Source organism: Mixophyes fleayi, chromosome 1, assembly GCF_038048845.1.
Source record: "Mixophyes fleayi isolate aMixFle1 chromosome 1, aMixFle1.hap1, whole genome shotgun sequence".
Lineage (NCBI taxonomy): Eukaryota > Metazoa > Chordata > Amphibia > Anura > Limnodynastidae > Mixophyes > Mixophyes fleayi.
In genome coordinates this window covers 66,424,399-66,445,022 of record NC_134402.1, presented here as the reverse complement: position 1 = coordinate 66,445,022, position 20,624 = coordinate 66,424,399, and the positions used below count along the sequence as shown (strand labels likewise).

At 40.8% G+C, this 20,624-nt stretch overlaps 1 protein-coding gene and 1 long non-coding RNA gene across 2 annotated transcripts in view; one reads left to right on the top strand and one right to left on the bottom strand.

Moving 5' to 3' along the window:
• TMEM165 (transmembrane protein 165) overlaps positions 1–18,604 on the bottom strand; it is a 28,389-nt gene extending 9,785 nt beyond the window's left edge. Inside the window, exon 1 of the mRNA XM_075195789.1 lies at positions 18,257–18,604. Within this exon, the coding sequence (XP_075051890.1) occupies positions 18,257–18,424 (168 nt within the window). The 5' untranslated portion in view covers positions 18,425–18,604. The remainder of the gene's footprint in view (positions 1–18,256) is intronic.
• On the top strand, positions 6,605–10,278 carry LOC142138813 (uncharacterized). The gene is made up of 2 exons (XR_012688117.1): positions 6,605–9,163; positions 9,872–10,278. It is a non-coding gene; the product is annotated as an uncharacterized LOC142138813 (long non-coding RNA).
• Positions 18,605–20,624: the final 2,020 nt, after the last annotated feature.

Here is a 20,624-nt window from a genome sequence, read left to right as displayed (position 1 = left end):
TTGTGAAAATCAATACTTGTGCCATTCTCAAAACTTTTGGCCATGATTGTACATGATAAGTGCAGTCATATTAAAGCAAGAGAAAACAGCAAAAGAACCAAAGTGTGATACAGCGGCTAAAAATAGCAGGCAGGAAAATGTAGATTACTGAAAAGTACAGCAAGGGCATTGGACGTGACCTTAATGCTCAGTGTTAACCTCATGTTCCACTTCAACTCTGTTAAAGAGTAAAGGATCAGATAAAGGTCATAAATCTGAGGCCAAGTTGCTGTGAAATCACTCTATATCCCTGTTTGTGCCTCATCCAATCCATGCAGTGTATTTATGCAATGCTGTCAGTCACTATATGCTTGTTCAGCAATTTTTGCAGTGTGGCAAGGCCCATTATCCTACCGAAAGAGGCCACTGCCTACAACTGCCATGAAGGGGTATAATTGGTCTGCAACAATCTTTAGGTAGGTGGCAAGTGTGAAAGTAACATTCACAGGAAGGCCAGGACCCAGGGTTTTCCAGCAGAACATTGCCCAGAGCATCACACTGCCTCACTTTGCTTTCTTCCCATAGTGCACCCCGGCCGGTGCCATCTCTTCCCCACGTAAACAATGCATATGCACCCGGCCATCCACATGATGTAAAAGAAAACATGATCCATCAGACCATGCTTCTTCCATTGCTACATAATCCAGTTTTGGCACTCACGTGCACACTGTCTGTGGACAGGGGTCAGCATGGACACTCTGATCAGTCTGCAGTTATACAACTGTGCACCAACACCTTTCTATCATAACCAGCATTAACTATTTTTAGCACTTTGTGCTACAGTAGCTCTTCTGTGGGATTGGACCGGATGTGCTAGCCTTCACTCCCCATGTGCATTAATGAGCCTTGGGCACCCATGGCCCTGTCGCTGGACTACTTTTGGTAGGTACTAACAACTGTGTATTAGGAACAGCCAACAAGACCTGCTGTTTTGGAGATGCTATGACCCAGTCATCTAGCCATCCCAATCTGGCCCTTGTCAAAGTCACTCAGATGTTTACGCTGTCCCATATTTCCCGATAACAAAATATTAAATTCAAATACTGACTTCACTTTCTGCCCAATATATCAGGTGCCATTGTAATGAGATAATCAATGTTATTCATTTTACGTGTCAGTGGTTTTAATGTTGTGGCTAATCAGTGTGTGGCAATATATAATATAGCATACATATATATATTTTTTAAAAACATTTTTTTTTTTAATTCGGCCAAGTATACTTGTTTCCCAAACCTGGTGTTCCATCAGTACCACATCTGTTACTTTGAGAGTCCACATTAAGATTTAAAGGCCCTGTTAACACCTCTGGGTACACAACACAAACATGGTCAGTACTTTACATTATATCCCTGGCATTTACAGTAAGTAATACACGATGGGCTTAAAGCTGTTTCTATACAAAAAGTCCCAACAGCAGCAGTCCTGTGGTAACTATAAACATCATCCAGGTGCACAGAGGCTATAAATGGATTACAGATGGTCTGACTATTCTATTCTTACCAAATACAACCTTTGGACGTGGACCTTTCATAACCAACTCCTTTATTATGTTATTACTTTGTTAATTATTTTCTCTAGCACTCTATGGGGGGTATTCAATTGTTCAAAACTATTACCGTTACGGTAATATACTAATACGGTAATATTGCGCGTAAAAACCATGCATACGGTAATTTACTCGCTGAATTTCAGCTCGCAGCTCAGGGAGCTGCGAGATGAAATTCAGCGAGTGATTACCGTATTAACGGTAATAGTTAGAGGAGGGTATTCAATTGTTGCTTTTAACGCGCTAAAACAAAAAAAAAACGAGCGCTCAAAAAATATTAGTTTATACGGCAATATGCGCGTAAATACCGTTAATACGGTAGTTTACTCGCTGAATTTCATCTCGCAGCTCCGCTGCGAGATGAAATTTAGCGAGTAATTACCGTATTAACGCTAATATTTTTAGAGCGCTCGTTTGAGAGTGTTAACGGCAACAATTGAATAGAGCGCGAGTTTTTCAGCGGTCTGGACGAACAATTGAATAGCCCCCTATGTCTCCAATATCCAAAACGGGACAAACACTGCTTACCATGGTGTCTAAGAATTGTGTCCAAATGACTCCAGCATGCCCTCCCTTACAATTAACAGTCTGCTCTTCAGTGCAAAGGTTAGATCTGATAGGCAGTATTGTAAGTCAGTAGTGTATCCATTAGTAAACCCATGAAACGCTGTGTCTGCAAACTGTAATCTACTGGTACAGAACATGCACTGCAGCCAGACATTAGAGAATAGGCTAGTAGTAGGTGTGGTGATGTATAATATTTGCGGCAATTATGTTCTGTCCATTGTTAGGTGCAATACTTGCCACCCAACCCAAAAATGTTTATATCATGCACAAATTGTTACGGGCACAAAAATATGTCAAGGCCTAACAATATACACAATATTACCATGTCAGTGTTGTTTTTGTTTTAAATATATGCAGCCGGGGTACTCATTATATGGGCACCATACTTGTCAAATAAGTGCCTTTATTGTCATGAATGATGGGCAGGGCAGAGTCTTGCCCGTGCCCCCAATTGCTCACCATATCCCCCCCTCCCCCAAGACCACTGTCACTCCTCGCTCACCTATGACGCTGATATTTTAATGCCCTTACAATAGTTGGGTGGAGGAGTTAGTGTTAGAGCAACTGATCCATTTGAAGTGTAGCGCACACCATTTTGGAAGATAAAGAAGGGTGCGAAAATATTAGACAAATGGATTTCATGAACCGATTTTGTTCCATTTAGTGAGACTCTTTGTTATATACATTTTTGCCTATGAAGGTGGCGCCAATGGTTCTATATATGTCCGTTATTTGAAGTGTAGTGCCCGTATAATTGACATTACTCCAAGATGTTTCATGAAAACTTGGAACAGGGTTTGCTAAAAAGAAAATACATTGGACCCAGAGAACTAAATCCTAAAACAAAAAAGACTAAGAGCCTGATTTGAAGATGAATGCAAGTCAATTTGCTCCATGTTCAAATGAGACTAGCGTATCTATGTGCACAGGTTTGGTGCACATTTGATGATAAAGGCCGCATTTTGTGCATGGGTCGGTTTATACACTAGATTTAAAGCTCCATGTATATTAAGATATGTGCAAGTCAAAATACAGCGTAAATGCAGAGAAGCATTTTTGCATCTAAACAAAAGTTGTCTTTTTATGTTTAACTGAAGCCATATATACATAGACTATAGTAAACAGCAGAAGGCTGTAATCAATATCAAGATTGGCATGATTACTGCCGATTAGGTAATATCAGTCAGCTAAACGGTTAGGATGACCTGGGTCATTCAGCAAGGGGCCATGACACGTACTAGAATACACTAGAAACGGACACGTTTGTCCTCTGGACCAAAGAAAATCCTCAAATCCTACTTTCATCATTGCTATTATTCTACTCACAAGTATTTATATCTCAGCATACACAGAGCACTTCTACATATTTATAGTCCTCACAAGCCTTTACTACATTAAAGGATATTACTGCTTAAATGTACACTCCACCGTATTGGCTTATCCCACTTATCTACTGCAGCTTTCCTAGAATGTGTATTGAAATAATTTCTTCATTTGAAAGACTTTTATTCAAGTACATCCAAAGCCTATTTAGTTACAGTCTAGCTGCTATACTTGTGCATACAGAGGAAAAAACAGTGGTTACCACTTAAAATACAAGAATTCATTTATTACTGCAAGATACATTTTAAAACCAATTAAACTTAAAGGAAGAAATGGTGTAATAAAAAGTAGAAGATAAGTGTTTACAAGCTATTTGATCTGGTATTGTCTGTCAAGGACCAAATTTAAAAACACCAGGTCTCCAAACAGGCTTCTGCATTGACCAAGCATAGTACAGCGAAAAGGGGCATCAATTGGCGTTTCTGCTGTATACCCGGGATGCATAATATGATATATGGGAAAATGTACTCAATCGTTAACTCGAGTTCTCCCCAGAAAATTTTGCCAGCCAGATGGCACTGTGAAGCAGATGTGTGGGGCAGTGTAATACTTTGCAATAATATTGGAAACATTTTGGAGGTTATTGCACACACCTGCCAGGACTGGCCAGACTGGTGGTCAGTGGTCTAACACACACTGCTGGCTGTAGTGCCAACAATAAGTGTTAAGATAATTGTAAGAACTTTAAAAAGAGAGAAAAAAAAAAAAAAAGAAAAAAAAAAGAGAAAGAAAGCTACCAGTATGTTTTGTTGTTTAATTAGCCGATGCCACAATGAATGTGTGTGTGTGTCTGTGTGTTAGGGAATTTAGAATATAAGTACCAATAGAATTGGGCTGGGACTGATGTGAATGACAAATATTCTCTGTTCAGTGCTGAGCAATTAGTGATGTTATATAAACCATAATGACGATAACAAGGATAGAGGTCATTAGGTGTGACCGAGAAGGCACAATTAATGCGAGACAGGTATTCAAATCACTCTATTTTAGGAACTTACTTCACTGCCAACAACCTACCTATTAATAACAAGGTGTGGGAGAAATCCACAAGGAATCTGTGACTGGATTGATTTGCCAGATATAGTAAGATTGTATACTGACTAATCCCTAATAAATTAGCAGCAACTTCAACCTATTACAGATTTTAAATTATTTATATAGCATCACCATATTATGCAGCTCCTTTGAGAGAAAATTTAAATTCAAAATTAAGATTACAAGTGAACCACGCTAACCTGTTTGTTACAATAGCAAACGGCTACGAGTAAAGAATAGCAGAGTTTCAATCACAAGCGAGATATAAATTAAATGAATGGATTCAAACATTGCAAGGAATGGACTATAATAACTGAATGCAATACTCTATTACCCTGATCCTAACAATTAGTGGTGTATTGAATAAACTATAGGAATCACATTCATAGAAAATATTTAAAGAGGTGCACAGAGGAAAGTTATTAATCATTTACTACTAGATTTTTAGGTTCATTTTGCTAGTTTTTAATTGGCTGATGCCATATGAGATTAATAGGTTTTAAACAAACAGGGATAAAAGTAGAGCTGTAATGCAACAAATATGTATCCTTTAGTGCTCAACATAGAGAAAATATTTGTACTTTTGTTTAAGAAATCATTCAGATAATGCAGCGGGCATAGGCTGTTTAAATATATACACAACAGATACATTATGTTGTCTAGTGTATCTAATCATCAACTATAGCATTTAGATAGGGGAAGGTTAGACCCTTCTAGAGTCTAAAGTGGACCTACTAGTTCTTAATGTACCCATCAACTGACCAGCAGTTCTATTATTGCCAAGCAAAATATACTGATATCAAGTGAAAAATGTTAAAAATATTACTTGTCATCTTGAGTCAATAAGTATAGTCTATGAACGTGCATATATCAGTTACACCCTTCTAAAGAAAATATGCAATTGTTAACATAAAATATAGCAGTAATACCAAGAACCTGTCCAATATAGGGAGCATTTATTTACAGATAGACTCATGGCTAATACTTTTACAGGAAGTGAACTACCTGCAATTATCAGACAACTGTAGAGAACAGGCAAAGGCCACAAGCAGGCAGCACAGTGATTGCAGAGTTGATCTGCCTCCCAGTCCTGCAGCATTCCTCTACTACAGTCTGGCAAGAATGTATGGTCAGAGATATCTACACTGCAGAACAGGGAAGTTGGGTGATAATGTCTGTTTACTGGAAGCAGGGTAAAGTATAAAAAGAAGTTTTGAAACAAACAGCAATCATATTATTTAAATGAGAATACTACATGATGAGGAGAGTGTACACTAATATAAAGCTGTTAAATATGATTTTTTGTTAAGGCCTCATAAGGCCTTTGTTCAGCCATTTTATTGTAACTTGTATAGAAATATTATTTGCTAGAAGAGATTATTCATTTTTCTGTTAACTTGCAGTTTTGCAATATGTGAGCCTATGGCCTTGAAGTTGAACTAATAGGGAACACCTGAAGAATGTAACCAGTTATGAAAACAATAATGAGCTTCATATCCAGCTGGTAGTATGGGAACTGTATCCATGGTGTTGCACATAGCATATCTCCAACTCCCCTTGAGATAAGAGATAATAGGCTCATCTGTCCTTAGAAGGGGGAGAAAAGTAAACACCTCAAGAATACGTGAGAAAGTTAATCAGTAGCGCTTCTCATAAACTAGTGGTATAAACTATTGTATGCATATGACGTAGGATTCATTTATTCAGTAGCCTATAAAAACCTGTATCTTTGTATCAATAAACTAGAGAATATTCCTTGCATACAGAACTTGGTCTGTGTCAATTCTCTCCAGCTGATTGAAGCGCTTCCAGATATACTTGACACCACAGGCTGACTTGGGTCAGAATTTTAGATTTTACAACTTGGAGGTCGCCACAGAGATTCGCTGTCCAGCAGGCTACAAGACAGACAACGGAGGTTTCCCAGCACATTGAACCCCAACATCCGCGGTCAGTAGATTTCTACTCGTTGGTCTTCCTAGTCTGGGTCACCTCATGTCTGTCTGAGGCACCTGACACGCGAATTTGTGAGTCTCAAGTATCATCTGATTAATATAATACAGTATTAACCCAATTTGTTTACTGTAATTGTATTGTTGATTAGATTTTTGAAAGATGATTGAATTTTGAGTGCATGTGTTTGTACCTATGTATGATGTATAAAGCATAAAAGTCACATAAGACATTGATCAAAGAAGCATGTAATGGAATAGAGGGATTTAGAGAGTTATTGTTTTGAACATTGAGTGAACATTTTAGACACCATCCCCAGAGGTATATCAAAGAAGGGAGATTCTGTAATCTGCCCAAATTGTGTAAGAGAGATTTCCAAAAGACCTTCGTCCCAGATACTGTCAAAGAAGCTATTTAGCACGGACATCCAGTACAAGGAGTCCACAGAACGGGACGTCCAGTGCAAGGACAACCCACAGAAACTAGATAAGAGTCCCGATTTGGACTCAACAGAATACTGTCAATATGAGTAATATAGATAGTAAACAAATGACAGCAGCTCCCTCATAGATATGATGCACAAAGACTTAAGGAAATGGGGGAGTAGAAGGTCTGCAGGGAATTTTTCAAGAAAGCGGGGATAGCCAAAGATATGTGTGGATGGAGAAACAAAGGTGTTGCAAGTGGTAATGTGACAAGAACAAAGGGGTATTGAGATCAAACCCCAAGAGATTGTTTGAGGTGGCACAGGAAAGTTAAGAGATCTGAAAAGTCGAAATATATGTGGATATGCTAAATGCATCGGAAGCTGAATAATGAATCAAGTAGGTTGTATATTATAAATGTATGTAAAATTGAAAAAATGTGTCCGGAGTGCTGATTGATGATAACATGTTGAAGCTAACTTGTATTTAGTGTAATGCTGGGACTTGTAGTTCCACAGCAGTAGGCTGGAAGATGTCAGTTAAGTTTTCTTTCTCTGTATGTGAGTTTTGTCTCCGTCTTACTGCGTGTGAGAGAGATCCGTGATAATTCACATTGTTTGTTCTCTGTCTTAGTGCTCTATAAGGGAGATGTTTGATTTACTTTAAATCACAATGTTTGTCTGTCTTGTCCGTTTTTTACAAGAGACATGTTTCAAGGTTGAAAAAGTTGTACATTCATTGCTTAATGATAAGCTTTTAAAAAAATACAAAAGAAGTTTTAAAATGTTTGGTCCGATTGCACGGACAAGATTGTAAATAATGTACATTATCACTATAAGTACTAGTGTCAGAACAAAGCTGGCTGGGATCCAACAAGCCGTTTCTGTATTTGAACAAAATAATTTTGTTTCTGAAGTTCAGAAATATAGCTTTCTCTTTAATGAAGTTGAGAATTGTGGGAGTGAGCTTACATGCTGTTTTTATCTGTGTTAAAATGGCGCTGATGAATGTTCTCAGAAATCAGGAGGGTTTGTTATGCCTTTAAAGAAATGTTACGAGATAAAATGTTGTCTGTGAGCGAGACTTAAGTGAATATATTTTTACTTTGAACACGAAAATCACAGAATCTAGAAATATGTGTGAATATTTGGTCACGGGAGAGAGATTTTGTTGAGAAAATGTTGAATGATTTACAGACACAATGTATTGTGTCTAACGAGAGTACTCTGATTTATGAGACAGTGCTGCTTTTAAAATGGTTGAATACTTGGAACCAAGATTCCAGATTGAATGTTTCTAAACCCGGAAATTTAATTAGTGTCATTTAAAAGGGCTGTACTAAGAGATGATAAGAAAGGAGTGGCTTTGAACACTCGCCCAGGTCTCGTCACTTTGACATTCTCTATTTGTGAAATTAGGGACTGCCCCTTTGAGGAAATCAAGGCATGGAACGCATAGCGTCACAGTTAAGCTTTTAGCAGCTGTTCACTGGTTACCTGATAACAGTATACACGCATGTTACAGTTACAGTAATTCCTAGTAAATAAATGTTAATCTCTATGCAAAAGTTTTTTTATTCACAGGTCTCCAGCTGCAAAGACCCATTAGGCAATCCAGATTGCATTGATTTAACTTCCAATGCACCATCTTTGCACCACAACAAACATAAGTATAAACTAATGAAGGATTTAAATAACGTAAACTGTTCTGAGTAATGATTACCTTGTTTTGGAAAGAGATATTAGAGTTTATGTGCTATTCGCATAGCAAATGCATGAACTAGGTGGTTTTTCTGTATGTGCAGAAAGCAAAAGGTTTTTATTTGTATCCTCATTACAGTTTTGAGTAAATCAGTGTTTGTAAAGACATTTACTGCCCTTATTTACTGTGCTATAATTGTCATATACTGTAAATAATTCTTTTTATTGTGGGTATGGTAATGCATTGATGGGAATTCTATATTTTTACAGAAATGAAAAAGATTTAAGACTTTAAGAGCAATTGTATGTGCTCCTGCATTAGCACTTCTGGATCATAGCAAGCCATTTATACTCTCCTCTGAGCAGAACCAAATGTTTAACCAATTTTAAGCTGAAATAACTTCAGCGCCAGCACTGGCTTTGCCAGATTATGACAAGCCTTTCACATTATTTTGTTATGAAGTCAGTGCACATGTACAAGGAGTACTGACACAAATACATGGTCGCAAGCTAAGGTCACTTGCATACTACTCTGCTTTAGTGCTTGAAAAGAGTATAGATATTGTGCTAGGACACCCAGTTACCTTAACGGTATCGTACGTTGTGACAGAAACCAAGCACAAGCAAAACATTTGTTACCGGCCAGATTTACTAAGTATGAAGATATACAGCACAAAGGACATTCCCTCCTATTGTGAAATGAGTGACATATAACACTTGCCGAGCGCACTGTGTATTTTCTTCCTCCCTTTCCTTTTTTAATTAGAAAAAAAAAAAAAGGAAGCACAAAAGGCCCCAGAGCCTCTCATGTTCACAGATATATGTTAAGACCTTCAGACAAGGGGAATCTGAGTAAACTGTATTTTAAGTTTTTTAAAGGTCCAAGGGAGACCAGAGAGGGGAGTTCATTGATATTAGCAGGAGGAATATAGATTGCACGTTATTTTCCTTTGCTGTGCGCTGTAGATGTGTACTAGACTAGAAAGGAAAGCCAAGTTTGGAAGAACCAGACTCAGGCCCATAGTAATGTATAGATCATTATACATAATTAGAAAATTCTAATATGAAAGTTTAACCCAACCAAATAAAGAAAAGAGCAACCCATGACTACAGGGGTTTACACCCAATGCAGGAATGCGTTTGTGAGTATTGTGGCCCAACACATTATTATATACACTAATAGAACTGATGATGTGGCTTATTAACAGGTTATTTAAGCTAAGTGTTTCTCTTCCAGAAGAATTAAAGTTACCACATCTGTCTTAACCGTTGTACTGTACACTCCATCTAATGAGTGTAAACTTTGTGGAACTCAGAAACCAAGAACCTTTTCCTTGGATTCCACATGCTCCTTACTGAAGCCTATCCTAATGAAGTAGCACTGCTTACTCCCAGTAACGTTACACTTAAGCAGTGCACAATGTTGAATCCTGCTGCCTTATTGCAGCAAGTTTCAAAAGATGGGAGAAGTACCTGTATATATTGGGGTTACCCTAGGGATTTGGGGGAATTCCATTCCAGCTTGAACAGAAAGAAAGAAAAAAAAAAATGCAAACAAAATTTTTCTGAACATGATTGCATAGAACTAATGAAACAAGAATCTTTGGTTTTATCTCACATTAAAGATAAACCATTACCAGATGCAGACATCACTCTTTTTGTAGATGGTTCACACTATCACATAGATCCTGTCCCGTATACAGGGTGTGCTGTAACCACACACACAGAAATAGTGATTCAACAGACTCTACCGAGTCACATGTCAGCACAAGAAGCTGAACTAAAGGCCCTGACACTTGCATGCATATATGCAAAAGGACAAAGAGTAAATATTTACACTGATTCAAGTTATGCATTTGTAATTGCGCATGATTATGGCCCTGTATGGAAAAGTAGGGACCTTATGGGTTCAGCAAGCAAACCAGTCAATATGATGAACATACCAGGGCATTGTTCACTGCATTCCAGCTGTCCTCCAAACAGTGATGAAGATGAAGACACACACAGAGATACTACCCCCGAAGCTAAGTGAAATAGACCAGGCCGCACGAGAAGCCGCCATAGCCCCAGTACCCCAAGGGGAGTCTATTACATGGTGACCCCCTGACCCCTGTTTGACCAGAGCACACTCCAACTTATGGAAAGACAAGCAACAGAAAATAAGAAAAAGACTTGGGCAATACATGGAGCACTAGAAGTGCAAGGAGTGGTGTAAAGCAGAGCCGTAACTAGGGTGGTGCGGGCGGTGCCGTCGCCCAGGGCGCAAGCCCGAGGGGGGGCGCAGCAGCCGCCCGCTACCTTACCTTCTGGCACAGAGTAAAAAATAAATTAAAAAAAAAATAAATTAAAAAAAATAATAATAATTTGTGGCCCCTCCCCCGACTCGCGGCACCCCCCCCCCCCCCGCGAGTCGGGGGGGGGGGGGGGAGGTCGGATGCCGCGAGAGGGGGGAGGGGCTAGTGTGGTAGCTGGCTGACACATGACACATGACCCATGGGCTGCAGAGAGCGCTCGGCGCGGATGAATGGTGAGTGTTATTAGTGTGTGTGTTTCAACGTGTACCTCCCATGGAAATACATGTACTGCAGAACTAGTGAGCTCACACATAGGATCAGATCATTTGTGATGATTCATTGCATACGCCAGTGTTACAATTTTTTTAAAGTATGAAGAATTATACACGTAGCAGTACTTCATGCTTCTTTGGGCCGTTTGCTGATTCCAGTAGGAAAATATATTTTTCCCATTTACAAAGGGCTTTTGTAAATGATAATAGAGAAAATGTAAATGTTTATATTTCTGAACCAAAAAAGATGAATTGATTCAATTATGGGCCAGTATTTTGTGCCCAAACACCAGCCAAATTACAAGCAGATTAGAATTACAGACTAATCTAGTTGATAAAATGTCAAAATATTAAGACCATTCTGCATAAATTAGTAATTAAGCAATGGCAACAGCTAGTTTTTTTTAAAATCTCTACTTTCACATAACTGATTTGTTTAACTCTGTATAAAGTATAAACACTTCTATGAATGTAGTGAGGGAGGGAGGGGGGTCTTAATATAATGTAGGTAGGCTATTAATTTAATTGTGGAGTGCACGTGGCGGCTAATTATTGGGTGCTATTTTATTTGTGGGGTGATGGTGGGGCTATTTAATTTAATAGTGGGTCCTATGAATTTAAGATGGAGTAATTGGAATGCAGACAACCAGCAAATGAGCTAAAGACACCAGCAGCCACAAGTGGTGACAGTGACAAGAACAGGTAGGAGAGAGCAGGACAGTCTTCCAACTGTCCTGCATCTGGTGGGACAGTCCCAAATTTGGATGACTGTCTCGCTTAGAACAGTTGGGAGGTATGTCCCGCTTCACCGTGTACTGCTCGTGAAGGCAGAACTGTGCACCTAACAGTAGTGCACACTGTATTGCCTGTTTATTTGTCTAAAATGATGACCATGCTACATCATAGGAGCCCCCCTGCCTTAAGTGCCCCGGGCCCCCTAAAGCCTTAATCCAGCTCTGTATGTGAGGGGCCACTGTGTGTGTGTGTATTATGTGTATGTGAGGGGCCACTGTGTGTGTGAAGGGGGAGGCCCAAACCAATATCTTGCCTAGGGCCCCATGAGGTGTAAATCTGGCTCTGATAGATATATATATCATGCATTTGCAAATATGTGTAACAGAATTCTTTCAGTAAAGTTCTAGCCACACCCCCACATTAGGTTGGCCACACCCACTTGGCAAATGTCACTCCCACTTCGAAGGGGGGCGCCGGTGCCCTGTCTCGCCCAGGGCACCGAAATGTCTAGTTACGGCACTGGTGTAAAGGTCAGCGTTTGTGTCTGCCAAAAGTAGTTTATCCCATTATGGCCAATATAGCACACGAGAAAGTGCATCTGGGAAAAGATGCTATGGTTGTACTCACTAGCAGCTTATGGATAGTACCAGGGTTCGCCCAAGCAGCACAGTCGTTAGTGGCAGAATGCCTAGTCTGTGCACAAAGTAACCCGAGTAAGTCTGTCCTATGGAAAAGCACACCCCAGACATAATATCCCTATAAGAGGATACAGATAGACTTTATAACTTCCCAAATGCTCGGGCTTTGAGAATGTGCTTGTCTGTGTCAACTTCTTTAGTCACTGGCTGGAGACATGGCTGTATAGAAAAGCAAATGCTAAAGCATTAGCCAAGAAAATTGCGAATGAGGTAATCTGATGATATGGTGTACCAGAGGTCATTGTAAGTGACAGAGGGATACACTTTACGGGGCAAGGATTCCAGAAACTATCACACCCCCTACAGATCCCAAAGTTCAGGATGTATGGAGCGCCTTAATGGTACACTGAAATTGAAAATGCAGAAAATAATGGCTGAAACAGGTCTGCCATGGATCTCATGTTTACCTGCACTCAGTAAAAAAATACTGCTAGGAAAGACACAGGTTTAACACCATATGAGATATTGTTTGGCACAGCAAACAGAACAGGCTGTTATTTTCCATAGCAACTACACCATGTATATAGTGATTTGTTGAATTATGTTGCCTTATTATAGAAACAACTAACTGAAATACATGGTCAAATATTGTCCTCCATTGCAAACCCTAATTTTGATACAGGTACCCATAAACTGCACCCTGGGGGGCTGGGTGGTCGTGAGAAAGCACATCAGGAGAAGTCTTGAACCCAGATACAAGGGTCCTTATCAAGTCCTGTTGACGACTCCCATGGCAGTGAAAGTACAGGAAAGAGACACCTGGATTCACGCATAACACTGCAAAGTCTTCAAATCAGGGGAGTCTTGTTCTGATAAATAGAAATGACTGTCTCATTGTATTGATATGTCTTGCCAGAATAATTGTGACTGAAGTAGGGATTAAGGCCTCCCTAACCCAGTATGAAACAGACAGTTAAGTGACATATTGCCTATGCCACTGTGAGAAACATATGGGAAGGAGTGCTCAACAATTTGCACTCATAGTAGAATAAACTCTGAAAATGTCTTTGTGCAGATGCATAACCTCATTGGTAAAGTTGTCAGTAATGATTCATGTTGGATATTGGAAATATTGGCATTAGTAGCAAATGGTTTAGCAATCCTGTTGATCGTATAGGTGATAATGAAACTAAATATATGGCTGATTAAGAAGTTACTGACACTTGATTGTTGTCTCTCCAAAAAGGGAACCACTGAAAATCCCGAACCTCTGATGATCACAGAAATTACTTCTGAAACCTGACCAGACTATGAGTGTCATGAATTATTTGGACTAGCAAAGCCAAAGAACTGCAGAGTTTGCAACAAGAAACTACTAAAGATTGAACAAAGGACATGCAAGGCCTGCAGAACTACTATAGACTCATTAACTATCTTTTAAGAAACCATCTTTTAAGAAACCATCTTCTAAGAAACCATCTTTTCTAGACATGGACATTTGCCAAAATGCATCTCCTCATAAATCAAGTTAGGACAGGGAGGATCACAGGCTTATTAGTGGGGGATGAGTTGACAGATTCCTAAGGGGACCAACTCTATGCATGTGGCCTCCTACATGTGTATAAGTACCTGCTTATTAAGAATGTGGTTCTATAGATAGGATTAGGTAGGTAGGAGGAGAAAGGGTCGAAAATTGAATAAAAGATGGGAAATGTTAAATATGATTTTTTGTTAAGGCCTCATAAGGCCTTTGTTCAGCCATTTTATTGTAACTTGTATAGAAATATTATTTGCTAGAAGAGATTATTCATTTTTCTGTTAACTTGCAGTTTTGCAATATGTGAGCCTATGGCCTTGAAGTTGAACTAATAGGGAACACCTGAAGAATGTAACCAGTTATGAAAACAATAATGAGCTTCATATCCAGCTGGTAGTATGGGAACTGTATCCATGGTGTTGCACATAGCATATCTCCAACTCCCCTTGAGATAAGAGATAATAGGCTCATCTGTCCTTAGAAGGGGGAGAAAAGTAAACACCTCAAGAATACGTGAGAAAGTTAATCAGTAGCGCTTCTCATAAACTAGTGGTATAAACTATTGTATGCATATGACGTAGGATTCATTTATTCAGTAGCCTATAAAAACCTGTATCTTTGTATCAATAAACTAGAGAATATTCCTTGCATACAGAACTTGGTCTGTGTCAATTCTCTCCAGCTGATTGAAGCGCTTCCAGATATACTTGACACCACAGGCTGACTTGGGTCAGAATTTTAGATTTTACAAAGCCATATATGCTTTTAGTACACTGATACCGAATGCCAAAGACCCTCGCATTTCAAGAGTACTTATCCCCACCTAGATCTTTCCGCATTAAGAGCTTGAGAGATTTAAAATCCAAACAAAGCTGAGCTGCGTTAGCCTCTCTGCAAAGTCAGTAAATAAGAGAAACAGCCATCAGTCTTCTTTTTCTGCAAATATTTATTATTGCTTCACATCACCATATTTTTGGGAGATCCCCACCAAAACATTGATGCAACATAATCTATATCTGCATAAAAAGCCTGGTGTGCAGGCTTCATACTTTACATCTGTGGATTAGGGTGGGTTTCAGTGCTCACTAATGTCCCCAACAGGATTATTCATATAGGAGTGCATTTAGTGCTAGAAACTAATGTTGTTTGTCTATGCAAAGATAAAAAACCCAGGGCCGCACTGCTAGGGGTAAGTTACACCAAATTGTGGGAGTCCCTATAGCACGAAGATCCCACCGTTCTGCTAGTTGGGAGGAGAAGGTTTGATACTAAAAATGGACTTGGTGGGTGGAAAAATCCTTTGGAGTCCAATAGCGAATGTGTTTGCTATTTAATAGACCACTAAACCTGAGCCACAAAAGGCTAGATTTACTAAACTGTGTGTTTGAAGAAGTGGAGATGTTGCCTATAGCAACCAATCAAATTCTAGCTGTCACTTTGTACAATGTACTAAACAAATGACAGCTAGAATCTGATTGGTTGCTATAGGCAACATCTCCACTTTTTCAAACCCGCAGTTTAGTAAATATACTCCAAGATGTCTTATGTAAAACAAATCATTTTTGCAAATCTTTAATGTATGGTAACATTCTGCAATTTGACATAATCGGATATTTTATTTACATTTACTGACTGTTTTAACTGTTGGCCTTTGTGCGGCTAAGTGGCTGCCTATGGCATCCTGCAATAGATTACTGAAACAGCCTGCTGGGTAAGGCTGCATTCCTGCTAGTATTAAACTTGTGTGTTTAACATGCATTTTTTAATGAACACAAGTTAACAAGTAAATGGAGGTGAAAATCAAAATCGTTGTAGCAAATGAAACCAAAGACATTTGCATTTTATGTGGATTTTAAAAGTTCTTTGCTCCATTTCAGTGCATCTAAACAACTCCTTATGCTCCTGAAATATTTACATGGTTTGTGATCATCATTGGTAGTTCTTTTATATGAAGCAACTTGCATTTTAGTTTATAGGGACCTTTAAGTGCTTATTGTACAGAAGACATTATGGTGAATAGAAAACCCTTCAGGTAACCATCAGCATCTCTTGTGGACATATAATGCTAATAAAGGAGTTAGTTGTTAAGCATGAAAAACACAACACACAGTTGTGTGCCGGGCATTACAGGAACATTTCATCGAACAAAGAGCTGTGCCAACAGAGTACTAGAAAATTAAATAACAAAAGAATGAGGAAGTAAACCCACTAGTAATTTAAAAGAAAGAACCTTATTGGGATTGTGCCACAAACCACTAACTAGAGTCTCATACTTTATAACATGATTCAGCCTAACACTGCTGATAGTCATATGATAGCTTAAATGCAGAGGACTGTCAATGACTTTAAGAATGAAGCCCCAGATGCTCTCGTTCACAATCTGCTATCCAGACAGAGTGAATAGGACACCTGTCAGGTGAACAAAGGACAACAATTCAAACCCTGCAATAACTGGATACCTTTCCAGAGTATATTAAGGATTTGTGTCTTACCTTTTTCCCTTCGGCATGGTCAAATATAGTCATTAATATACTCCAGGGGCCTCCACTATGCTAAAGTGTACTAGAGACCCTGAGGTCTTTCCATCTAGCTCTTAGGGTCAATCACACAATAAACGACCTTTAGGTCCGATATCGCATTATCGCTCCAACGGTCATGTTTCATGTCATCAACAATCAAATTGTATGCCGCAGCTAAGTACTGATTGATTTCATATTTAGGTTTTATAGTAAACATTTGTATTATCCTTTTTACAATTATTGTTGTCTGTCAATCATTGTACTCTCATACCAGAATACTAGAGCTAATGTCCATCTTGGAACAGTTAATGTGATCATCTTAACCCTTTAATGTTGCCAGATATAGTCATAAAGGGTACTTTGGTCATGGGGGATCTTTATCTCTGCCTGTCTGTTTAGCTCATATAATAACAGGCGTACAGGGTATGTTATGTGGTGTATTTGGGGACTGGTGTATCTTACCTCTCCCATATAAGCCAAAATATAGTCACCAAGATAGTGCGTTGTATGGAGGGTTTCACATCTGACCACCTCGTATGGCTGGATATAGCCAGCAGTCTACTAGTGTGGGGTATTGGGGGTGGGTGGTAGTAGTAGTAGTGGGGTATTGGGGGTGGGTGGTAGTAGTAGTAGTAGTAGTAGTGGGGTATTGGGGGTGGGTGGTAGTAGTAGTAGTAGTAGTGGGTTATTGGGGGTGGGTGGTGGTAGTAGTGGGTTATTGGGGGTGGGTGGTAGTAGTAGTAGTGGGTTATTGGGGGTGGGTGGTAGTAGTAGTAGTAGTGGGTTATTGGGGGTGGGTGGTAGTAGTAGTGGGTTATTGGGGGTGGGTGGTAGTAGTAGTGGGTTATTGGGGGTGGGTGGTAGTAGTAGTGGGTTATTGGGGGTGGGTGGTAGTAGTAGTAGTAGTAGTGGGTTATTGGGGGTGGGTGGTAGTAGTAGTAGTAGTGGGTTATTGGGGGTGGGTGGTAGTAGTAGTAGTGGGGTATTGGGGGTGGGTGGTAGTAGTAGTAGTGGGGTATTGGGGGTGGGTGGTAGTGGTAGTAGTAGTAGTGGGTTATTGGGGGTGGGTGGTGGTAGTAGTAGTGGGTTATTGGGGGTGGGTGGTAGTAGTGGGGTATTGGGGGTGGGTGGTAGTAGTAGTGGGGTATTGGGGGTGGGTGGTAGTAGTAGTGGGGTATTGGGGGTGGGTGGTAGTAGTAGTGGGGTATTGGGGGTGGGTGGTAGTAGTAGTAGTGGGGTATTGGGGGGGGGTGTGGTAGTAGTAGTAGTGGGGTATTGGGGGGGGGTGTGGTAGTAGTAGTAGTGGGGTATTGGGGGGGGGTGTGGTAGTAGTAGTAGTGGGGTATTGGGGGGGTGTGGTAGTAGTAGTAGTGGGGTATTGGGGGTGGGTGGTAGTAGTAGTAGTGGGGTATTGGGGGTGGGTGGTAGTAGTAGTAGTGGGGTATTGGGGGTGGGTGGTAGTGTTGTATTGGAGGTGGGTGGTGGTAGTGGGGTATTGGAGGTGGGTGGTGGTAGTGGGGTATTGGAGGTGGGTGGTGGTAGTGGGGTATTGGAGGTGGGTGGTGGTAGTGGGTTATTGGGGGTGGGTGGTAGTGGGGTATTGGGGGTCTTACCTCTGCCCGGGCCACCAGCTCTGGTCTCTGCGGCAGCGGCGGCTCCCTGTTGCGGTGTGTCCCATCATCCTCCTGTGCCGCCCGGACCAGGCCGGGGAGCTGCAGCGCACAGAGGAGGATCAGCAGGATGGACACAGTGAGGCGGCGGGGGGCCGGTGGGATCTCCATGGAACCGGTTGGTGTGGGGGGCCGGAGGGAGTGAGGGGTAACACTGCAGCTTGCGGGGGGCGATATTCCCTGTCTCACTCCCGTCCTACCGGTTCTAGTGTCAGCGCTGAGCTTACAGCGCCCGCCCCTCTGCCATCGTCAGCTGGGAAGAACCCCCCTCCCGCTTTCACTTAGGTGACGACATCAACCTCCGCCCCGCTGATTGGTCAGAGACACTGAGAAGTAGGCTGGAGAGGAAACGACGAATATGCAGAGGAGTTCTCACTGCTACAGATTACATAGGAAATGTTCCTGACTGATCGCCATTTTGCCGAAGACAAAGACACGTTAATATTTATGGCATCGGCTACTATAAAATGGCTTACTAACTGGGGGAAGAAAAAGTAGTATAGATTATCTCACTAGCGTTTAGAGTGAACTAACTTAATTGAAGTACGCATGCTCACGTGATCAAGTGTTAAAGAAATTACTAGTTCTCTTTCGCCGTCCTTTAGATAAAGGGGTACTAGCTAACTCCAGAATAAGCAGGCTAGTTCCCCTTCGCTGAAAGGACCTTTTTGCCCTCTAGTGGTCAAGGCCTGCATATGAAGGGGAACTAGCTAACTGCAGTTACATTGAAACATAGAATTTGATGGCAGATTAGAACCGCTTGGCACTTCTAGTCTGCCCATAGTTTTATTAACTTATGATAACCTTAAACCTTATTTGATCCCTTATTCCATATAAGGATATTCTTATGTTTATCCCAAGCATATTTAAACTGCTCTACTGTATTAGCCTCTACCACCTCTGATGGGAGGCTATTCCACTTATCCATTACCCTTTATGTGAAGTAGTTTTTCCTCAAATTTTCTCTGAATCTACTTCCCTCCAGTGTCAGTGCCTGTCCTCGTGTTCTAGTACTTCTCTATCTTTGAAGAATGTTTCCCTCCTGTACCTTGTTTAAAGCCTTTATATATTTGAAAGTTTTTATTAATCAGAAGTGACTCATCACTATACCATTGTCGGCTTCCAAGCATAGCAGACAATATGGAAGCATTCGCAGCCAGGCTCTTCAAAGCTAAAAATAAATTGTCAGTTTAGAGAAGCACCAATAAGGAAAAGGAAGAGTAGCCCCAATCAGTTACAAGATAAACAAAGAGAATCAGCCAAGACCAGAACACTGCAGAGGGCCAACATTGCCTTGAAAAGGGAGCTTCCACATCTGCAAGGGGGCTTTCACCAAATGAGAATGGCTAGGTCAGACTGATATTGAATAGAGATGCTCAGGCTCGATTCCTCAAGAACCGAATCCACCCGAACTTCATAGATCCGGCTCGGCTTGGTACTTTCGCGCGCCCTCGGAATTGAAAACAAGGCAAAACATCATTGTTACGTCTTCGGATCTTGCGAGTTTTGGATTCTATAAATACTGCCCTCCGCGGCGATCCAGCGCCATTTCACAGAGGGACACAGAAGGGGAAGCACGGTTCTTGGCAGTATCTAGTGCAGTTGGACAGTGTCATAGCTAGAAAAGAAATAGGAGGGGTTGCAGTGTTCTTCAAAGTCTCCAGTGACATTCTACTGAGTTATAGCTCACACAGAAACAGAAGAGCTCCATTGCTAATTGTCATTGCTGAAATAGAAATAATAGGGCTGGCAGTCTTGTTCTAAATCTGCAGTCACATTGTACTGTGCCATAGCTGTCAGGATTCACTAGGATAAGTGGGATCCTTCTGGTCTTAGCTGGGATTGGCGGTACTCCACCCAGAGGCGCGGAATTTAACAAAGCGGAAGGTTTTCACCAGGTTTTCTGCAAGGAAATTTGGGCTTTGCAGCTTCCACCCTGTAGGTCGCGGCCCTATAGGGGAGTTCCCAGTGAGCAGTGATAGAGAACCGAGTACATAGAAGAAAGTAGCCACTAGATAGCCACTAATGAGTGGGAGTGCCGAGGAGTGCTGTCTTCCACTCATCCCCGTCTTGTATTCTGATGAGGTTGTAGGTCCCACGAAGGTCCAATTTGGTGAAAATTTGGACACCTTTAATACGATCAAACAACTCGGTTATTAGTGGAATGGGATAGCAGTTTTTAATGGTGATGGAATTTAGACCTCTATAGTCAATGCAAGGGCGCAGAATACCATCTTTTTTTTCACAAAGAAGAATCCGGTTCCAGCTGGAGAAGTGGATGGCCTAATAAAACTCCATTGTAAGAGAACGG